The sequence below is a fragment of the Drosophila albomicans genome, chromosome 3, assembly GCF_009650485.2.
Source record: "Drosophila albomicans strain 15112-1751.03 chromosome 3, ASM965048v2, whole genome shotgun sequence".
Lineage (NCBI taxonomy): Eukaryota > Metazoa > Arthropoda > Insecta > Diptera > Drosophilidae > Drosophila > Drosophila albomicans.
The window spans coordinates 42,794,135-42,810,457 of NC_047629.2; the positions used below are offsets into that span (position 1 = coordinate 42,794,135).

Sequence of the window (16,323 nt, forward strand, 5' to 3'; positions counted from 1 at the left end):
TGATCTTGTTTCAAGATACAAGATTGAAATTCAATTTCAAGACTGAGCTAGATATTTTGTAGATTTTTTATCTTGATTTTAGAAATAAACCTTACTTGTCAAATTTTATTCACAAACAATCTCGAAGTAAGATTTTTTTTTTTTTGGTCTTAGCAAGTTTTTTTTTTTTTTTTTAAAGAAATTATTAAAGTTGAATATATTCAATATTTTTCGAAACAACTCTCTGTAATTTTCTTCAACTGTTCTATTAATTTTCTATCACATACTTCACAACCTGCCTTATTTTCACTTTGCTCTGCAGTCAAAACTTTACCTACATTGAAACGACCTCGCACTTTAATGTTGTCCATGTGTCGATTTATCAAAGTGAATGCTATGCCTTGTGAATAAGCAATTGCCATATCTCCAGACATCTGGTCAGAGCTCTTTTGGGGTTTTGTGGATGACCAGACTCCGCTTCTGTTTGCTGTTTGCTGATTGCCACTGTTTCTCGGTTTCTGTGGTTGGCAATGCGTGCGCCATAAATGGTCAGAACGTGCCACTTTCGAAAACAATGCAAAATCAACGAAAAGGCAGGCTGAACAACACAAACAGCAACAACAACAAATGTTCAATACTCCTCATCAGAGACGTAAAATCGAAATGGCATTTCATGTGCTGGCCAGAAGTGGAGCTAAAATTGAAAAAACGAGCCAATCTCAGCGCCGAGTGTCGAATGTCGGCGCAATAAGCACAGATTGGAAATGAAGCGAGTAGCCCCAAAAAATAAGAAACAAGAAAGAAGAAATGCATTCAAAGAATCTATTAACCCCAAAGCAGAAAAGGGAGTTCAATTAGAGACCGACTGGCTGCACTTCATCAGCTTGGCGCGTGATAAGCTGCCACACAATCAGTAAAAGTGATGTGTAGTAGTATTAGTACTTCATGTTGTGCCATAAATTCATCAATTATCTTCCGAAAGAGAGACGCTGTAAAACAATAGACGTGCGACGTGCCCAATTTAGTTGGAAAGTTGAAAAGGATCGTCTCTTCGACAGCTGTGGGCGCAATTAAGATGTGCATCTTAATGAAAGTCAACTTCCACTTCAACTTCGACTCCAACTTCGACTTCAAGCTGCAGACAAGCCTTGGCTGTGGTCAGGTCAATACTGAATATACTGATAAGTCTGGGCACTCCTTAGGTACAGTAAACACTCGGCTGTAACCGACAGCTGACACAATTATCGACTGACATTGGAATCGATAATTAAGTTACAGCTGAATAGAGACATCGTTAGCAACAACAACCCCAAGGGAGGTTGACGAAGCTGACACCAATGTGCAATAAAATCAACATTGTTCTCTGATCTCTGAGGGGCGAGGGTGACTATACTTTATACTATGTATGCTGATTGCGATAAATTCAGTAGATTGTTTGTTAAGCAATCTGTAGGCATTTTGTGACTAACAAACAGGTGCCACAATTCTGTGCAACGCCCACAAAATTGTTGGGGGCGCAACCACAAAAGGTGGCGCGATGTTTTCACATATTTATAACATATACTATATACATAGAAATATATGTATCACCTAGAGTAAGTCACGCATGTATTTATAATGCGTGGTCGCAATTTACATATTACACAAAATTATGTATTCAGCTTCCAAATTGCAAACAACAACAACAACATTGTTGAGAGCAATTTGCATATCTGCTATGCCCGAAAGTGTGGCAAAAACATAAAGACATCTATCTATCTGCATAGTAAGGTGGGAGATACCATAAAAGAAATACAGCTTTAACTTGTTAGCGAGGCAGTTTTTACTAGAGTAGGCAATTAGAGGTTGAGTTTGAGTTTTCAGCTAAGTTTTGTGGTCAGTTTCCTCCAACCCTGTGGTATCTATGACTGACCCTTCTGGTTTTATATTTTCTACATAATTCTATGGAATGCGGGCGTTTAATTGTTAGTGTCGTTAAATGGAAAATGCTGCACGAAATGAAAACAAATGGCATGGAAAAAGGAAGGGGAATGGAAATGGAAAACAGCCCTAAAGATAGATTGATGTCCAAGCGTGACTGCGACAAAGGACACGCTGTTATTGTTTGTTCAACATAATAGCCATAAGGCAGCAGGATGCACATACCACACTAGAAAGAGATGGCTATAGAGGACCATTTATGCTAGACCAATTGGAATGCAAAATATGAAACCAAAGACAATTTGAATTTCGAAGCAGTTGAGTTGAGTCCGCCCACGCAACGGAAATGTATCTCAAAAAAATATTTCGAGTTTTTACGACTGCGATAAGAACTCGAAATAGCTGACTAATAAAACTAATTGATTGAGAGCTCGAACTGCGTTATTGTGCCTTTGTCTTTTGTGTTTGTTTCTCCAATCAAATAAAATTAAATCAAAATCCAAATCCAAACTGAAAGTGACAATAAAACTCAGCAGCAACAAACAGTGAACTGCGGGTTGAGTTGAGACTACTTCAACTCTTTCTCTCTCTTTTCAGCACACTGTTGAGTTGGCCCTGTCAGTTGTGAGTGACGTGGGCGTGGCACTTGGTGGCATGCAAATCATGTCAAATGTCACTTCCAACGCTATACATGCCATAAGATGCAGCTGCGACCGCTCCTCAGTCTCAGTCTGTGATTCGGATTCTGATTCTGATTCCGATTCTGGTTCTCAATGGGCTACGAACATAACAACTTCCTCTTTTGTTTTGTTTGCTGCCTGTCTGGCAGCAGTCATGGAACGGGTTGTTCTCGATGTTGTTGTTGTTGCCTGACCTTCGGCATTGACTGGTTTGAGGATTCCCTTTTTCGTGAGCGAGCCCAAAAGAAAGTCACATGCCTTCTGAAGGTCCCTGGGGGCCATTGTCGTTGTCTCTCCACACACGCACACATGGCAAAGGCAAAGGCGACAAAAACTTCACGCCCCCCCAAAAAATAAAAACAGCACGAGTTGCGGCACACGAGTTTCAATTCAATTGAATTGAATTGTTCTTCTTGCATGTGTTTGGACAGCTGCAGTTGCCACTGTATGTTATGCTCTGTATGGTACTTCACTCCCTTCTCAGTCTATCCCTTTAGTAATCGGAGCTTTCTTGTTTCATCTTTTGGCTAATCGAATGCTTTGTCTGCATTCGATACTTTTGCGTACAAATATGTGTTGGATATTCTTTTACACACGACAGAGATAACTGAGTGAAATTTAATGGGCTCGCATCTCATGTAACCAAATATATATTTGTGTGATATAGTATCTAGCATAAATAGTCAACGAATTATGAGCGGAGGGCATTGAACGAAAGTCATCCACATCAATGATGATCAACGGTATGGAGTTACACATGAATTGAGGTGGCTTACAAATTCAAATACTTTTCTACTACAATTACCGAAATTCTACTAATTTGCTCCCATTTGCAAAGCGAACACTCACCACTCTCCAAACAAAAAAAGTAGTATGAAGTTTCTGCTACTTTTTCAACACCATTTGCAAATAGTAGTAGCACGAACATCGTGAGCAATCGGCTTGCGGAGACGAGCCGACGACTGCTGGCCGAAGTCGTGCCGGTGAGAGAGCGCAAGAGAGTGTGTGCGTAAACACATGCACACAAAATGAAAACAACAGGGCTGTCGTTGTCTAACAACAACAAAGTTGCTGCGGCAGACCGGCTGCTCGCTAGCACACGAACGTCCACCGAGCTACAGCAACCCAACAGAGTTTAGTATCTTGTGTGACTTGCTGCGGTGCGGAACGCGTTTTCAGTTTCGGCACGCACGTTTTGAGTTTCGTTTCACGTTGTTTTCTAGTGAGTTTATTCACGCGATTAGAAACGCTATTGAATCGCGCCGTGCGCTTTTGTACGATAAGAAGCTTGCGATAAAAATCGCTTGAAGTCAGCGCTAATGTTTGCCATATGAAAACGTTGCTGTTGTTATTGTTATTGGTGTGCGATTGTGGTTCGGGCATCTTTTGTTAAAGCTATACGAATTGCTTTGTTGTTTTTGCTGCGGTTATTTTTTGCGTTTGGCGAATTTCTGTGGCTCGCGGTCTAAACTTGAATTTTATAAGCTGATTCCGCAAAAAAAACCCAAACAAGCAACGTCAAAACAAAAAAACAAGTAAAACCTCGAAAAAGTTAATGAAAAAAGAGTCGAGATACTTTATCTATATTGTCCTGGATTAAATATATTTGAGTATCTCGATCATGTGCTAAGCTCAGCTCCCAAACGCAACGTCGAGGGATTAATAATCATCAGTTAATCCATCCTCCATAATTTCAAGATGCTGGACAAACAAAGCGCCATCTCAGTCTCCGGCTCCTGTTGCAGCTCGAATGCAACAAACGCAGACTTGGACTACGATGTTCCCGTCTCCGTCTCAAGGCGAATTCACATTAAATCGGTTAGTAGCCAATCAGCTCATAAACTATCTGACTTTATATCTACCGACATATCAACTGCCATGAGAGAGATGCAGACGAGCCGATTAAGCCATTGACAACTCATTACGAATAGCGTCTTGGCGAGGATTCTCGGATTTGGGCTGCATCTATGTACATACATAGTTGCTTGTTGTGTTGTGACAGGCGTGTTAAACGAGCAGTCTGCTCAGGAAATGCTAACGGATTTCTCACAGCTATCGCAAAACACTCGAATTGTGCTACCAATGAGGCAGCTGCCACTTGCCACTTGCCACTTGGCTGTAAAGTTTCCGCAATTTTTGCATTCGTTATCACCTCAAGCGTACATTTGACCGTTTGATGTGCCAGTTATATTTACTGCCCAGGTGCGATAACTTTGAAACTTTTTCAGACTCTGTTGACAGCTCTCGTCTCGTCTCTCGGAGCGGAGGTTTTCCACACAATCATATACTATTCGCATTTAACACCTCGAAAACAATGAGTTCATCAAGACAGCTGCTTGTGATTCCCCAGCTATCGAAAACTATTTGAGCAGCGATTAGATAGTCAGAAGTTGTTGATAACATCGATGAGGAATGCGAAGTTATAGAACAAGTTTTGAAGTGAAGTTTAGATAACAATGAATGAGTTTAATTATTCGCATTTTAGTTGCAGTTCTAACCTTGAACATGTTTTTTATTGACTTTGATATTATTTGCACAAGTTGACTGCGAAAAGTAGAAGAACAAATAGAAAAGAAAAATTGTTGATGTTATATTGTTGCAAATTAAATAAACAACAAATAATTACAAGGGGTGTATGAACATGACATGAACTTGTTTTTTGATCTAACAGCCGCTGACACTAAGTACGCCATAATTAAAGGTATCCGATGGCACACACAAAGAGTTTGCAGCCTTTGGGGCAATGGCAATCGATGTGTGTGTGTGTGTTGCAGCTGCATCCATCAGCAGTGCAGACTGGCCACAGGTGAGATTAAAATAAATGTGCTCCAAATGCGCAAAAAGCGAAAAGTAATTGACGCTCCTAGCTGAAGTTGAAGCCGAAGCCGGTTAGCCATGGCCAAGAGATTGGCGAGTGCAGACTGAAGACTGCAGACTGAAGACTCTAGACTCTAGTCTCTGTAGACGACAGACTCACGTAGATTGCAGTAGACTGAGAAGATTGCAGGGAAGTCAGCTTAGATTTCAAAATGCAAACAGCGGAAAACATTGAAGATGGCTTTCCGTTCGCTTCGGCTTCGTCTTCGTCTTCGACTCTTTGACTGGGCCAAAAGGGTCTATTAGCATGCCGCTGACTGTTGGCAATTAATTGTGGCTCTGGGGACGTGCGCCTTGAGTGCCAGCTGTCCATCTTTGTGGCGTCCGCAGTGCAATTAATGGTTGTGGCCAAGCAAATAAAATCTGTTATTAATAGTTGTTCTGCTTGGCTCTGTTGATTTCCAGCTAATTTCAATTGATTGAAAGGCAATTGTACAGGCGGCAGGCGGCAAGTGAGAACCTATAAATAAGCCACAAACGCTCTCAAGGCCATAAATCCTGCCACACACACAGCCTGAGAGAACACTTTCGATACGTAATCGCATGCACAGTTTAGTCTTCAACTTTTATCTTGCTGCCTTGGCAAACATCTTATCGGCTAACATGCTTAGGCGTGACCTGGCCAAAAAAGATAAGCGACAAGTCCATGGCTGGCCTTATCAATGCCGCTTTGCTCAGCTACTCAAAATCTAATCGCACTTAATTGAGCGTATCCCGAGCCATAAATTGTAAACGAAAACCCAAGTAGCTAGATTCTATCCCCAAAAAAATCAGTCTTTAATATTAATTACGAGCAATGTCTGAGGAGGTCTCTCTCGTTCTTCTCTTCGCTCTCTGACAGAGAGTGAAAGTCCTGTCTGCTGATATCGAGACCTTTATCCGTCCCCTGGGAACAACGCTCTTGATTAAGTGGCGCCCCATGGCCAAAGGGACGATGCGACGTCTCGACTTCTTCTCCAACTACTTCTTCTTTGGTTTTGGTGATTGGGCACTTATTTTTTAGTGCCAAGTGCCGGGAAAATTGATTAGAATTAATGTGCGCGAGCGGCGACAGCATTTTCAATTTGGAAAATTAACAGAAACTTTGCCTTCGTCTTTGCCTTTGCCACAATTGATATTGATTGAACGCTGTGGCGTTGAAAGCAACATCGTCAGCCGCAAGCATATTGATCAATTGATGAATATATATGACATGTTATCAATATTATTTATCCTTCTGCGCTCTGTCGTTGACGTCTTGTTGATGTTGAAAAACAATTTGGTTGGACTGGCTTGATTTACGGCAACGAGTTCATATGTTAAATTGAAATAGTTTCAAAAGCGCTTTGGGTAATGCAACTATTTTTAATGGTTGCAAACTTAAGTGTTATTTTACTCGTTGGACAAAGGGCAGAGGGTATTATAAGTTTGTGACTAGAAAAAACGGTTTCTGCAGCCAATTTGATTGACAATATGGCTTATAGGGTTATGTCTATGGTATATTTTGAATGTAATAGTAAATAAATATACCAAATAGTATGTGTTTTGGTTTGCAATCAGGTATATTTTGAAGTCTATGGTATATTTTAAAAGTTACAGTATATAAATATACCAAATAATATATATGGTATATTTCAAATAGTATAAAAATATACCGAAAATGATTTATTATAAGCCCTACGGTATATTTTGAATGTAATAGTATATAATTATACCAAATAGTATTATTATATAGTATTTTAAATAGTATATAAATATACCGAAAAGTATATATTTTAACTCTACGATATATTTGTATTTGAATGTAATAGTATATAAATATACCAACTGGTATGTGTTTTGGTTTACAATCTAATGTATTTTGAAATCAATGGTATATTTTACCAAATAGTCTGTCTTTAATACTCAACAGCATATTTTAAATGTTATAATAATATATCTTTCGGCATGTCATAGTATTTTTTCAGAATATTCATTCGGTATATTTTCAGAATAATACCGCACTGTTTTGCCTTTACTGAAAACGATTAGCGGGTATCTCACAGTCGAGCACACCTGATTGTAGCTTTCTTACTTGTTTTAATTGTTGAACTTGTGTCAGACTTGTGAAATTTAATATTTGCAGCGCTTGAGTTAAGATTCTGTGTCGTAATCGGTTAAGTCATCTGACTTTTCCGGCCTAACGTGTGTGTTTTTTGTGAAAGTTGCGGCAAGACTTTCGCTTAGCTTTTGGCTTCACTTGTTTTTTTTATAGCAAAAGGCATTTTTATATTTTTATCTAGTTGCTATTTGCACCGCTGAACAATGAGTACCTACAGTTTGTTTTCTGTTATCTAAGCGGCAGCAAAGTCAGGTGCTTTTCGTACGCAATTAAGACTTTTTCGCTACAGTAATTAAGGTTTCAATTTTTATTTTTGTGCGTCAATATTTCTTTTTTTTTGTACTTTTTTGCAATGAGTGCTCAGTAAACATGTCAATAAAATGTTGGCTTACGAGGAGCTCTATGGGAAATTATGCACTTGGGCGATAACAAGTAAACATGGCCAGTGAGTAAGACACCTGTTAACTCTTCTCTGTTGTCTCTCTCTCTCTCTCTCTGTTGGCCTTTTGCTTATGCTGCACTTTCGCGCGAAGACAAATGCGCCTGCTGATAAGAGGACTGTGATAAACAATCCAAGCAGACATAGCTTGGCCCCTTTTGGCATTTTACACACTTTCTGCATGTAAACATGGCAACAACAACAACAACAATAACAAATTGCATGCACGCGAACTTTGCTACTTGATGGTTTTGTTAGCATTTGTTTCTAGCGCTTTGTCTTATCAGCAACAGCCGAGAGCTGCAGTTATTGTTGTGCCTCTTTCTGCTTGTTGTTGTTGTTGTTGTTGTTGTTGTGGTGTATCTGTCAGATACAAACGCTGCATGTTCATGTCAGTCAATGTTGCTGCGGTTGTTTGCCATGTTTCTAAAGTACTACGTGCTGCATTTATGAAAAATGAATGCAACTACATCATGTCACGTTGCATCAACACGCAGCACACACACTCAAGACAGGACAACACCAAGTTTGAGTTGAGCTTTAGTTGATTCATCAGTCTCGGCGAAATGCAAAACAGTTTGCACTGCTCGCAATGCTAATTAGGCAAACACCTTTTTCGAGTGGCCATCGCCCCGTCTCCGTCCCCGCCCCTAAGAGTGCAATAAGTCATAGACCCAGACGCTCCCCAGGTGCGACATTGAGTTGTAATTACATCAGCGAAGGGCACAGATACAACAGTTGAGAAATGGGAATGGGAATGCGAATGGGGAGTGGGAAATGCTTACAAATAAATAAACAATTGCAAATTGACTGCAGTACGATAATTTTGCACCACATTTTTACTGGCACAGCACAATTTTTTATGGTCAGCACCGGAAATGTGTTATGGCAACAACACAAACAACAACAACAACAACAACAATAAGAACAATTACTTGAAGGGGCGTGTTGCAGTCTTCTCGTTCTCTCGTTCTCGTTCAGATAACAAGCTGGCTGAGTAATAAAACTTATATGACTTGTACCTCTATATAGAGAGAGAGAGATAAGTAAGGTAGTCCATCGATTTGCAGTGATTTTGCACGCCTCCAGCGGCAACTAATGAGACCCATTTACACTTAGCCACAGCTGTCCGGCTACTGCAACTGCCACGAGGCATATTTCAGTCGCAGTGACTCATGTCTTCGGTATGCGAACAAGAGATTTAGAGTGCCATTAACTGAGATTGAAGTGCCGCCAATCATGGCATCAGGAAATCAGTTACTCACCTGTGATATATTGCCTAAGACTAACACGAAGAGCAGACGTCACTAAAAAGAGAGCGTGAGCTAAGAGATCGCATGTGCTTAGAAATATTCTTTAACTGATCTGTAAAATGTTGTCGGAGATTAAGACTGACAACTGCACAGGGTCCAGGGAAATCATAAAAAAAACTTTGAGTCTATTCGACTTCTCAAAGTGTGCAGAAGAGCATTAGTCTTAGGGATGTAATAAATGTAGGTAGTAAAATGATCTTAGTTTAAAGACCAACGGCAGAAGAATATAGAAATCACTAATAGTAAAATTATCTATGTTTGAAGACAAAGATTTAAATAAAAGTGTTTAAAGTGTTACATAGATTTAACCTTAAGACTATAAACTTCTAAAAGTATATAGAGTCTATTAGGTTTATCAAAGATTGGGTAACATGCAGCAGACATTTATGCTGAGAGGAATATAAAATATTACTAACAAACTTATGTGTGTCTTAAAAACATGTATAAAGTACTTTATATACTTTAGTTAGTCTTAAGACTAAAAACCTTAAAATGTATAAAGAGTCTATTAGGTTTCTCAAAGTTTACGTAACAGACAGAAGGAAATTTGGCTGAGAGGTACACAAAATATAAATATAAAAATTAACTGTATTTTAAAAGCTCTCATAGAAGGACTTTATATATTAAGTTAGTCATAAGACCAATCACCTTAAAAAGTCTAAAGAGTCTATTAGGTTACTCAAAGTGTGCAAAGGAAATGCATACAATGTTGCATTAAAAGTCAAGTCAATTTACCCAAAATTAAGCAGTCGGCTGTCCTTTAACCCTAAGCAGGAAATGCTCTATCTTATAAGTTAAATTTAGAATACTCTTTCAGAGCTTAATCGCCCTTAAGCAGCTCAACTGTTTATCCATTCACTTTCATTCATTAACCGCTTGTTCAGTTGACATTCGCGTGGGCGTGTAAACTATCAGCAGACGCCTAATGAACATTAAAAAGTGTCGCTTAGGTACTTTCCATGGATGCGCCTAGAGTTCAAGGCCCTCGCTTCACGTGGGTGCAGAGAGGCTGACAGTAAGCCATGCGTTAGGTGCTGGACCAAAAAGACGATCTTTGGCTTAGAGAGAAACTGGTAACTGGTTTGTTGATGTTTTCTTCGGGCTAGGCTAGCAACAATTTGATGCCTCACTCTCAATTATTTTGTAATGCGGCATGAGTCACGTTCACATCCGGGGTATTCCACAGTCCACAAAAAAACTATTGAATTGCTTTTTGTGACGTAGATGCGGAGCTGAAAATTGGTTGAATTTCGAAAGAATTTTAACAGCACTTATAGATAAGCGAGGGAAGACTCCAAAATTTTTGGGGCGGAGTTTCGAGTTGAAGACAAACTCTTAATTTATGCAAACAAATGTTTAACAAATGCCCTCAGTCTATGGGTTTTTAATTTGTTTGCTTGTTTTATGCATATTTTATGGGCTGTCTTTTCTTCTCGCATCTCTTGGACTTGATAATTTTTTACGAGTATGTCTGTGGTTTCTCAATTCCCCTCTGCATTTGCCTTGGGGCCATTTGCAACAATATTTTTTTTTTCTTTTCGCTGGAACATTGCTTAGCCTCTGGAGGTTTGAATCGTTTATTATTATTATTATTATAATTTATAGCTTGTACATGTTTGTTTATCAAATGATTGATCGGCTCGAAAAATGTTTGCTTTTTTTATGGTTATTTTCTGTTTCTGTTTCTAGCAATTCTTGGGCTTCATTTTGTCACAGCACAGGCAAAATGCAACTTGTGCGATAATCGAAAACAAAATTTATAATAAACAAAGTCTGATATTTTAATGATATTTTTGTTGTTTCCACATTAAAAACGCGAAACTTTACAGACCGCGCTCTTAAATTGATTTTGCTTTTATTTTTTTGGTTGATTCACGAAGTCTGAGAGTGGTTTTTGGGGTCTGAAATTCTGCGGGCTGCGGGAATTGAACAATGTGTTTTTTTCTGTGTTTTTTTTATTGTGTGTTTCACTTGAAAAATACATTTATATACTTGCATTTATTTGCGAAGGTCGACGAATACTTTTGTTGAAACCGTTTTGTTTGTTCTTTAATACAGCAAGTCAACAGTTAATTTAGCAATAATTTCGCAGCACGGAAATTATTCAATTTACGCTGCTTTGTGACTCATTTGAGGACTGAAACTTGGCCCTTAGAATATGAAATTAGCCAACGTCTACGTCTGGTGCAATTTCATAGTGAATTTATTTTCAGCGCACGTGGACTATTAAACGTAATATATAGCGTATAGAGTACTTTTCATTCCAGACTTACCTAATGGGCCAATATCAAGTAAGTTGGGCCCCGACGTCGACATTGACAGATGCAAGTGCTGGCTGGCTGCTTGGCTGGCAAAGCGATCCATCAAGCATCGAAATCGTCGCGACGACCAAAAATAAACTCAAGTTAATCAATTTCAATAGTCAAGCTGAAAGTAAAGTCGAACAACAACGCATAGATAAAATATTTCATAACTTTAGACGTATTTTTGTGTTTGCTTTCAACATCTTTTTCGTATTTATTATTTCAAAGATTAAATTTAATTTTTTACGATTTCTTTTTAATCTTGGCAGTATTTTTATTGAAATCCCTTTTGTTGACTTTTAGTTGTTCTTTGAACTATAAGTTTTCTGCTTTTTGTTGCAAATCCAAGTATTTAGCTGATTAGTCCAATTGAGTGCAGTGCTCGACCCCTTCTTAATAAAATCTATATACAGCTGTGAACTTTGAAATAGCAGTGTATATAGAGTAGTCAAAGGCTTTTGTGTGGATTAAGCAAACATTCCTGTGGCATGCCACAACTGATTGCTCTCGGAGTCAAATGGATTAACGTTGATGGATCAACCAGACACTTGTAAATACTGCTCATTGTTGTTGTTGTTGTTGTGTGTGGGTGGGTGCAGTTGCATCATGCTCATGCACTCATGAATACGAATCGGGTACTCGAGTATCTATATAGATCAGTTCAGTGAGCAACTGAATTTGATTTTCGATTTTGCGCACTTGTCAACGCATTTTACTGTCAAGTTAAACAGACTTTTGCTGGGTTAACTGATCTTTCGAGTATGTACGAGTATTTTCGGTATGTGTGCTCGGAACGTGTTTCTTGGGGGGCAATCTTTCGGTTGAGTTGGCCTGCTTTAAAGTTTTATTGTCACATTTTTGCACACGGCTTGACGAAATGTGCCGAAAAGGCCGACACTGTCAACAACAGCGCGCTGTTGTATACATTTTTATTTTATTTTATTTTTGCAGTCAACAAAGCGCAAAAAAAAAAAGAAACAAACCAGTTCAACTTTTGCGACATATGGCGTGGCGAAGACAAGTGGGCTAAATACAGTAAATACCCGACTTTATATAGCACAAATATTTACCATATGCGAAAACCTTTTTCATCTTTTACTTTACCTTCTTAATCCCTCAACAAAGTCTCCTACTCAATGTCAAATGCCAAAAAGTCCCCACAAAAATGACGCATTTTGCAGTTCCCAAATAAATTGCGACTAGTCACAGAAAAATGTATTTCTGGTATCTCTGTTGTTTTGCTAATGAAGCTAAAAAGTTAAAAAAAAACGTTGAAAACAAATCAAGTTGACGCTCCTCCATCGATTTTGTAGCAAATTGGATTAATTAAAAGCCAGCAAAAAGAAATCATAAAAGAAATCGCAAAATACCTCCAAAGGTTTATCAGTCACGCAATGACAGAAGCCAATCCAAAAAAAAAAAGAAAAAATGTATATAATATATAGTATTTATAGTTATCAGTTGTGGAACTGCGGGTTATCAGAGACCGTTGTCATTGAGAAGCGCTTTTGCTATATAATTTGTACACATTACCGTTAACTTGAGTATACAATTATTTTTATTTATTTTATTATTTACTTGTCTGCCATTTCTTGTGTTACGCTTAATGCGGTTAATGGGCTCTTCTCAAAGTCAAATTGTCATGTTGAGAGACGGACTTTAAGCTCATCAGATCTTGAGCAAAATTTTGACAAAAGTTTCTTTCCACTCCCGCTTATTGCGAATTTTATTTATACACACACATTTCTTGAGTTTTGAGTGCTCATTAAGACATCGTTGTCGCCCCGCGGCTGCTTCTGTTGTTCTGTATGCTTCGAGATCTGTTATTTATGGTCTTCAGGATAGGATGTATTTGTTCAAAAAAAGATTGCAAAAAGAATAAAGTAATCTAACAGTATGGACAACATGTGTGATGGGGTTTTTTTTTTTAATGTTTAGGCTTGACTTCATTTAAGTTCAACTTCCACTTTATTTTTTTGGCTTTCTATAAAGCTCTGTCTGTGTGTACTTTTATGACCGCTGATGAATAACCTTTCCGAAGTAGTTGAGAAATAAAGATTTCGGTTGTTATGTGGAACTCGCAAATCGGTCTTATAACTATGCTCATTGTAGTCGCTATTAATGTAGTTGTTGTTGCTGGTCATACGTGCCACATTTTTAAAGAAACAATAAATCGCCAAGGCTCTTTCACTTTATGCCAAATGAAAGGAAACTCACATGCACAAAATGCTTTTGCCCCAAAGCCAGAAATTAGTTTTATTCAATTTTGTGGTCGATTTCCAGCTGATTTATTGCGGCATAATTTGCAAATGCAATTTGTAAAGCGCCTTTAAAAGTCTCTCGAAAAGTGTGAGAGAGAGAGAGGGGAAAGAGTATTTTCAATACTTTTGAGTATCGAAAACTTTCGCTGCTCTGAGCCAAGAACTAGTTCCGGATGCACAATGGGTTTTCTATATTGACAGTATTCTGTAGCGTCAAGAAAAATGCGCTAAACAAACCAATTAAAGTCGCTCGAACAAACAACAAACAAAAATCCAACGATATTTGATTTTTTATTTTTATTTGCTTGGCTTGACTGGAAACTTGAGACGCCAAACGGAACTTCGTAAAACCGAAAAAAACAAACTCCAAATGCGACTTCAATGTGATGTTCAAATATTTGCCTGTTCAATTAGCGTCATGTTAAAAAATGCCGTTTGAAGCGAAGAAAGCAAATGCACAGAGAAGCACATGACAACCCTGGCAGTAAGAGAGCAATTTCATCTGACGTAGGCAAATTACCAAACAAACAAACATAGAGTCAAATTCGAGTCGGAATTGTTTGAACAACGCAACGTTCAAGTGCTAGAGGAAGAAGTGTCATTGGCAGCAGGCAACAGGTAACGTTGCATTGAACACATGAACTTCAAGTGCGCTCATTTTCTTCGGTTTGACATTTTGTGAACGACATTTCAGCTTTCCAAATTGAAAAAGTAGAATACAACAGAAAACCGCAGCACTCACTCACAATGCTTCCTACCTTTAGTTGCTGTTGTTGTTGAAACGGGTTTCAATTCCGAGTTGAAAGTTCAACGTCGATTCATCGCGCGATATTGTAATCGCTAAGCAGTACTCGTCGCATACAATGTCTCTTTCTGTCTGTCTCTCTGTCTGTCTGTCTGTCCCGTTCGCTCACTCGTATTAAATGCGACAGGAGCGGAGTATGGAAATCGAGGGCAGCTTGAACAACTACGCTACCCCCAACTACCAAAGTCAGAGGCAGTCACGGCAACGACAACCGCAACAACAACAACAACAGCGACAACTTGAATGGTGTCGGCTTTGGGTTGAGTTCAAAACGTTCGTTTTGGGATTTTTGTTCGATGCGGTGGCGAAATTAAAAGCAACACGCTTAACCCGAGTCGGAATCGGAGTCGGAGTTGGAAGATCGGAGAGGGGAGCACCTCACTCCTCTCATTCATTCATTGAGGAAACCTTTGGCCACCACAACAAGCAAAGCGAGTTAACTTCTACATACAATGCACACCTCACAGTCGTGTGCAGTTGATTAGAAACAATTCGAAAAGAAAGTAGTTGATGATTATGACACTGCGTCGATAACAATGCGCAGCTTAATTGAGCTTCACAAAAAACCCTTTTAAAGTACCTTCAAGTTAGTATTTACAGCAATTGAATAAAACAATTAAAAGTAATAACAATTACTTTACGCTCTCTTAACAGTCTTAGAGTTCAATGTGTTTCTCTGCTCACTTCCACAGTTGTTATTGTTGTGGTTGAGCTCTCTAACAACGCAAAAGTTTGACCTGAAATTCCAGGTAAACTAATGAAGCGCGCTGCATGAGCTAAAAACAACACAATATGGAAAAGATAAGTATGAAGAAAAAACCAAAAAAAAAAGAACAGAGCTCGCTTTGTTTTTCAGTCTTTTTGCAATTTGTGCAATTTTGTTGTTGTTCGAAAAAAAGCAAAAAAGAAAACAAAAAAATATATATTTAAAGAGAGAAATACGCGCATATATTTTTGCCTGCGCTACCTGAAGAAAAACCCCGAAAAAAAAAACACAGACGAGTTCTTTTGAATGATGTTTTGGTTTTAGTTTTGTCTTCGGTTTTTGGCTTTGACTTGGCTCCAGTTCAAGTCAAAGTCGGGGTCGTTGCGTTAAGAGTTGGCTGGTCAAGAACTCTTCACGTCTTTGAAATTCCATTGAAATTGGAGTGTTGCTTATGTTGATGTTGCTGTTGCTGTTGCTGCTGCGGCTTCTTAGAAGTCTGTCTGGCTGGCTTAAATATATCGCATGCAGTTCATTATATGCCCAGAACTTTTGCCGAATTGCTTTATTTTGATAACTGCAAAACTGAAAACTGAAACTGAAAACTTTTGCGCATTTTTTTCATGTCTTCCAAATGTTAATTGTTGCTTCGTCTTTTGATTTATTTGCAGAAACTTTATGCAAAGGCCATTTATGATAATTATGCGGATACACAAGACGAGCTGCCCTTCAAAAAGGGCGACATTCTCACAGTCATCGAACAGGACACCGAAGGCATCGAGGGCTGGTGGCTTTGCTCACTGCGCAACCAACAGGTGAGTTGGCTTCTTTTATTTTACCTGAGTTTCGCGAAAGGCGTCTCTCAAGAGCCATTAAACTCTAAAGAGCAACGCCTTAGCAAGTTTTGTGGTATTTACTTAAAGTTCTTGAGCGAACTTTAATGGAATTCATTTAGTGTAGCAT

The 16,323-nt window shown here is 38.7% G+C and overlaps 1 protein-coding gene across 2 annotated transcripts in view; it reads left to right on the forward strand.

The window, feature by feature from the left end:
* Positions 1-16,323, forward strand: part of LOC117568505 (breast cancer anti-estrogen resistance protein 1) — a 42,104-nt gene that overhangs the window by 13,169 nt on the left and 12,612 nt on the right. The window contains exons 1-2 of one of the 2 annotated variants that reach the window (XM_034249200.2): positions 3,727-4,397; positions 16,032-16,175. In XM_034249200.2, the coding sequence (XP_034105091.1) occupies positions 4,278-4,397; positions 16,032-16,175 (264 nt within the window). In that variant the 5' untranslated portion in view covers positions 3,727-4,277. Of the gene's footprint in view, positions 1-3,726; positions 4,398-16,031; positions 16,176-16,323 lie in introns of those variants that run through there. The other variant, XM_052004207.1, reaches the window with a different exon arrangement.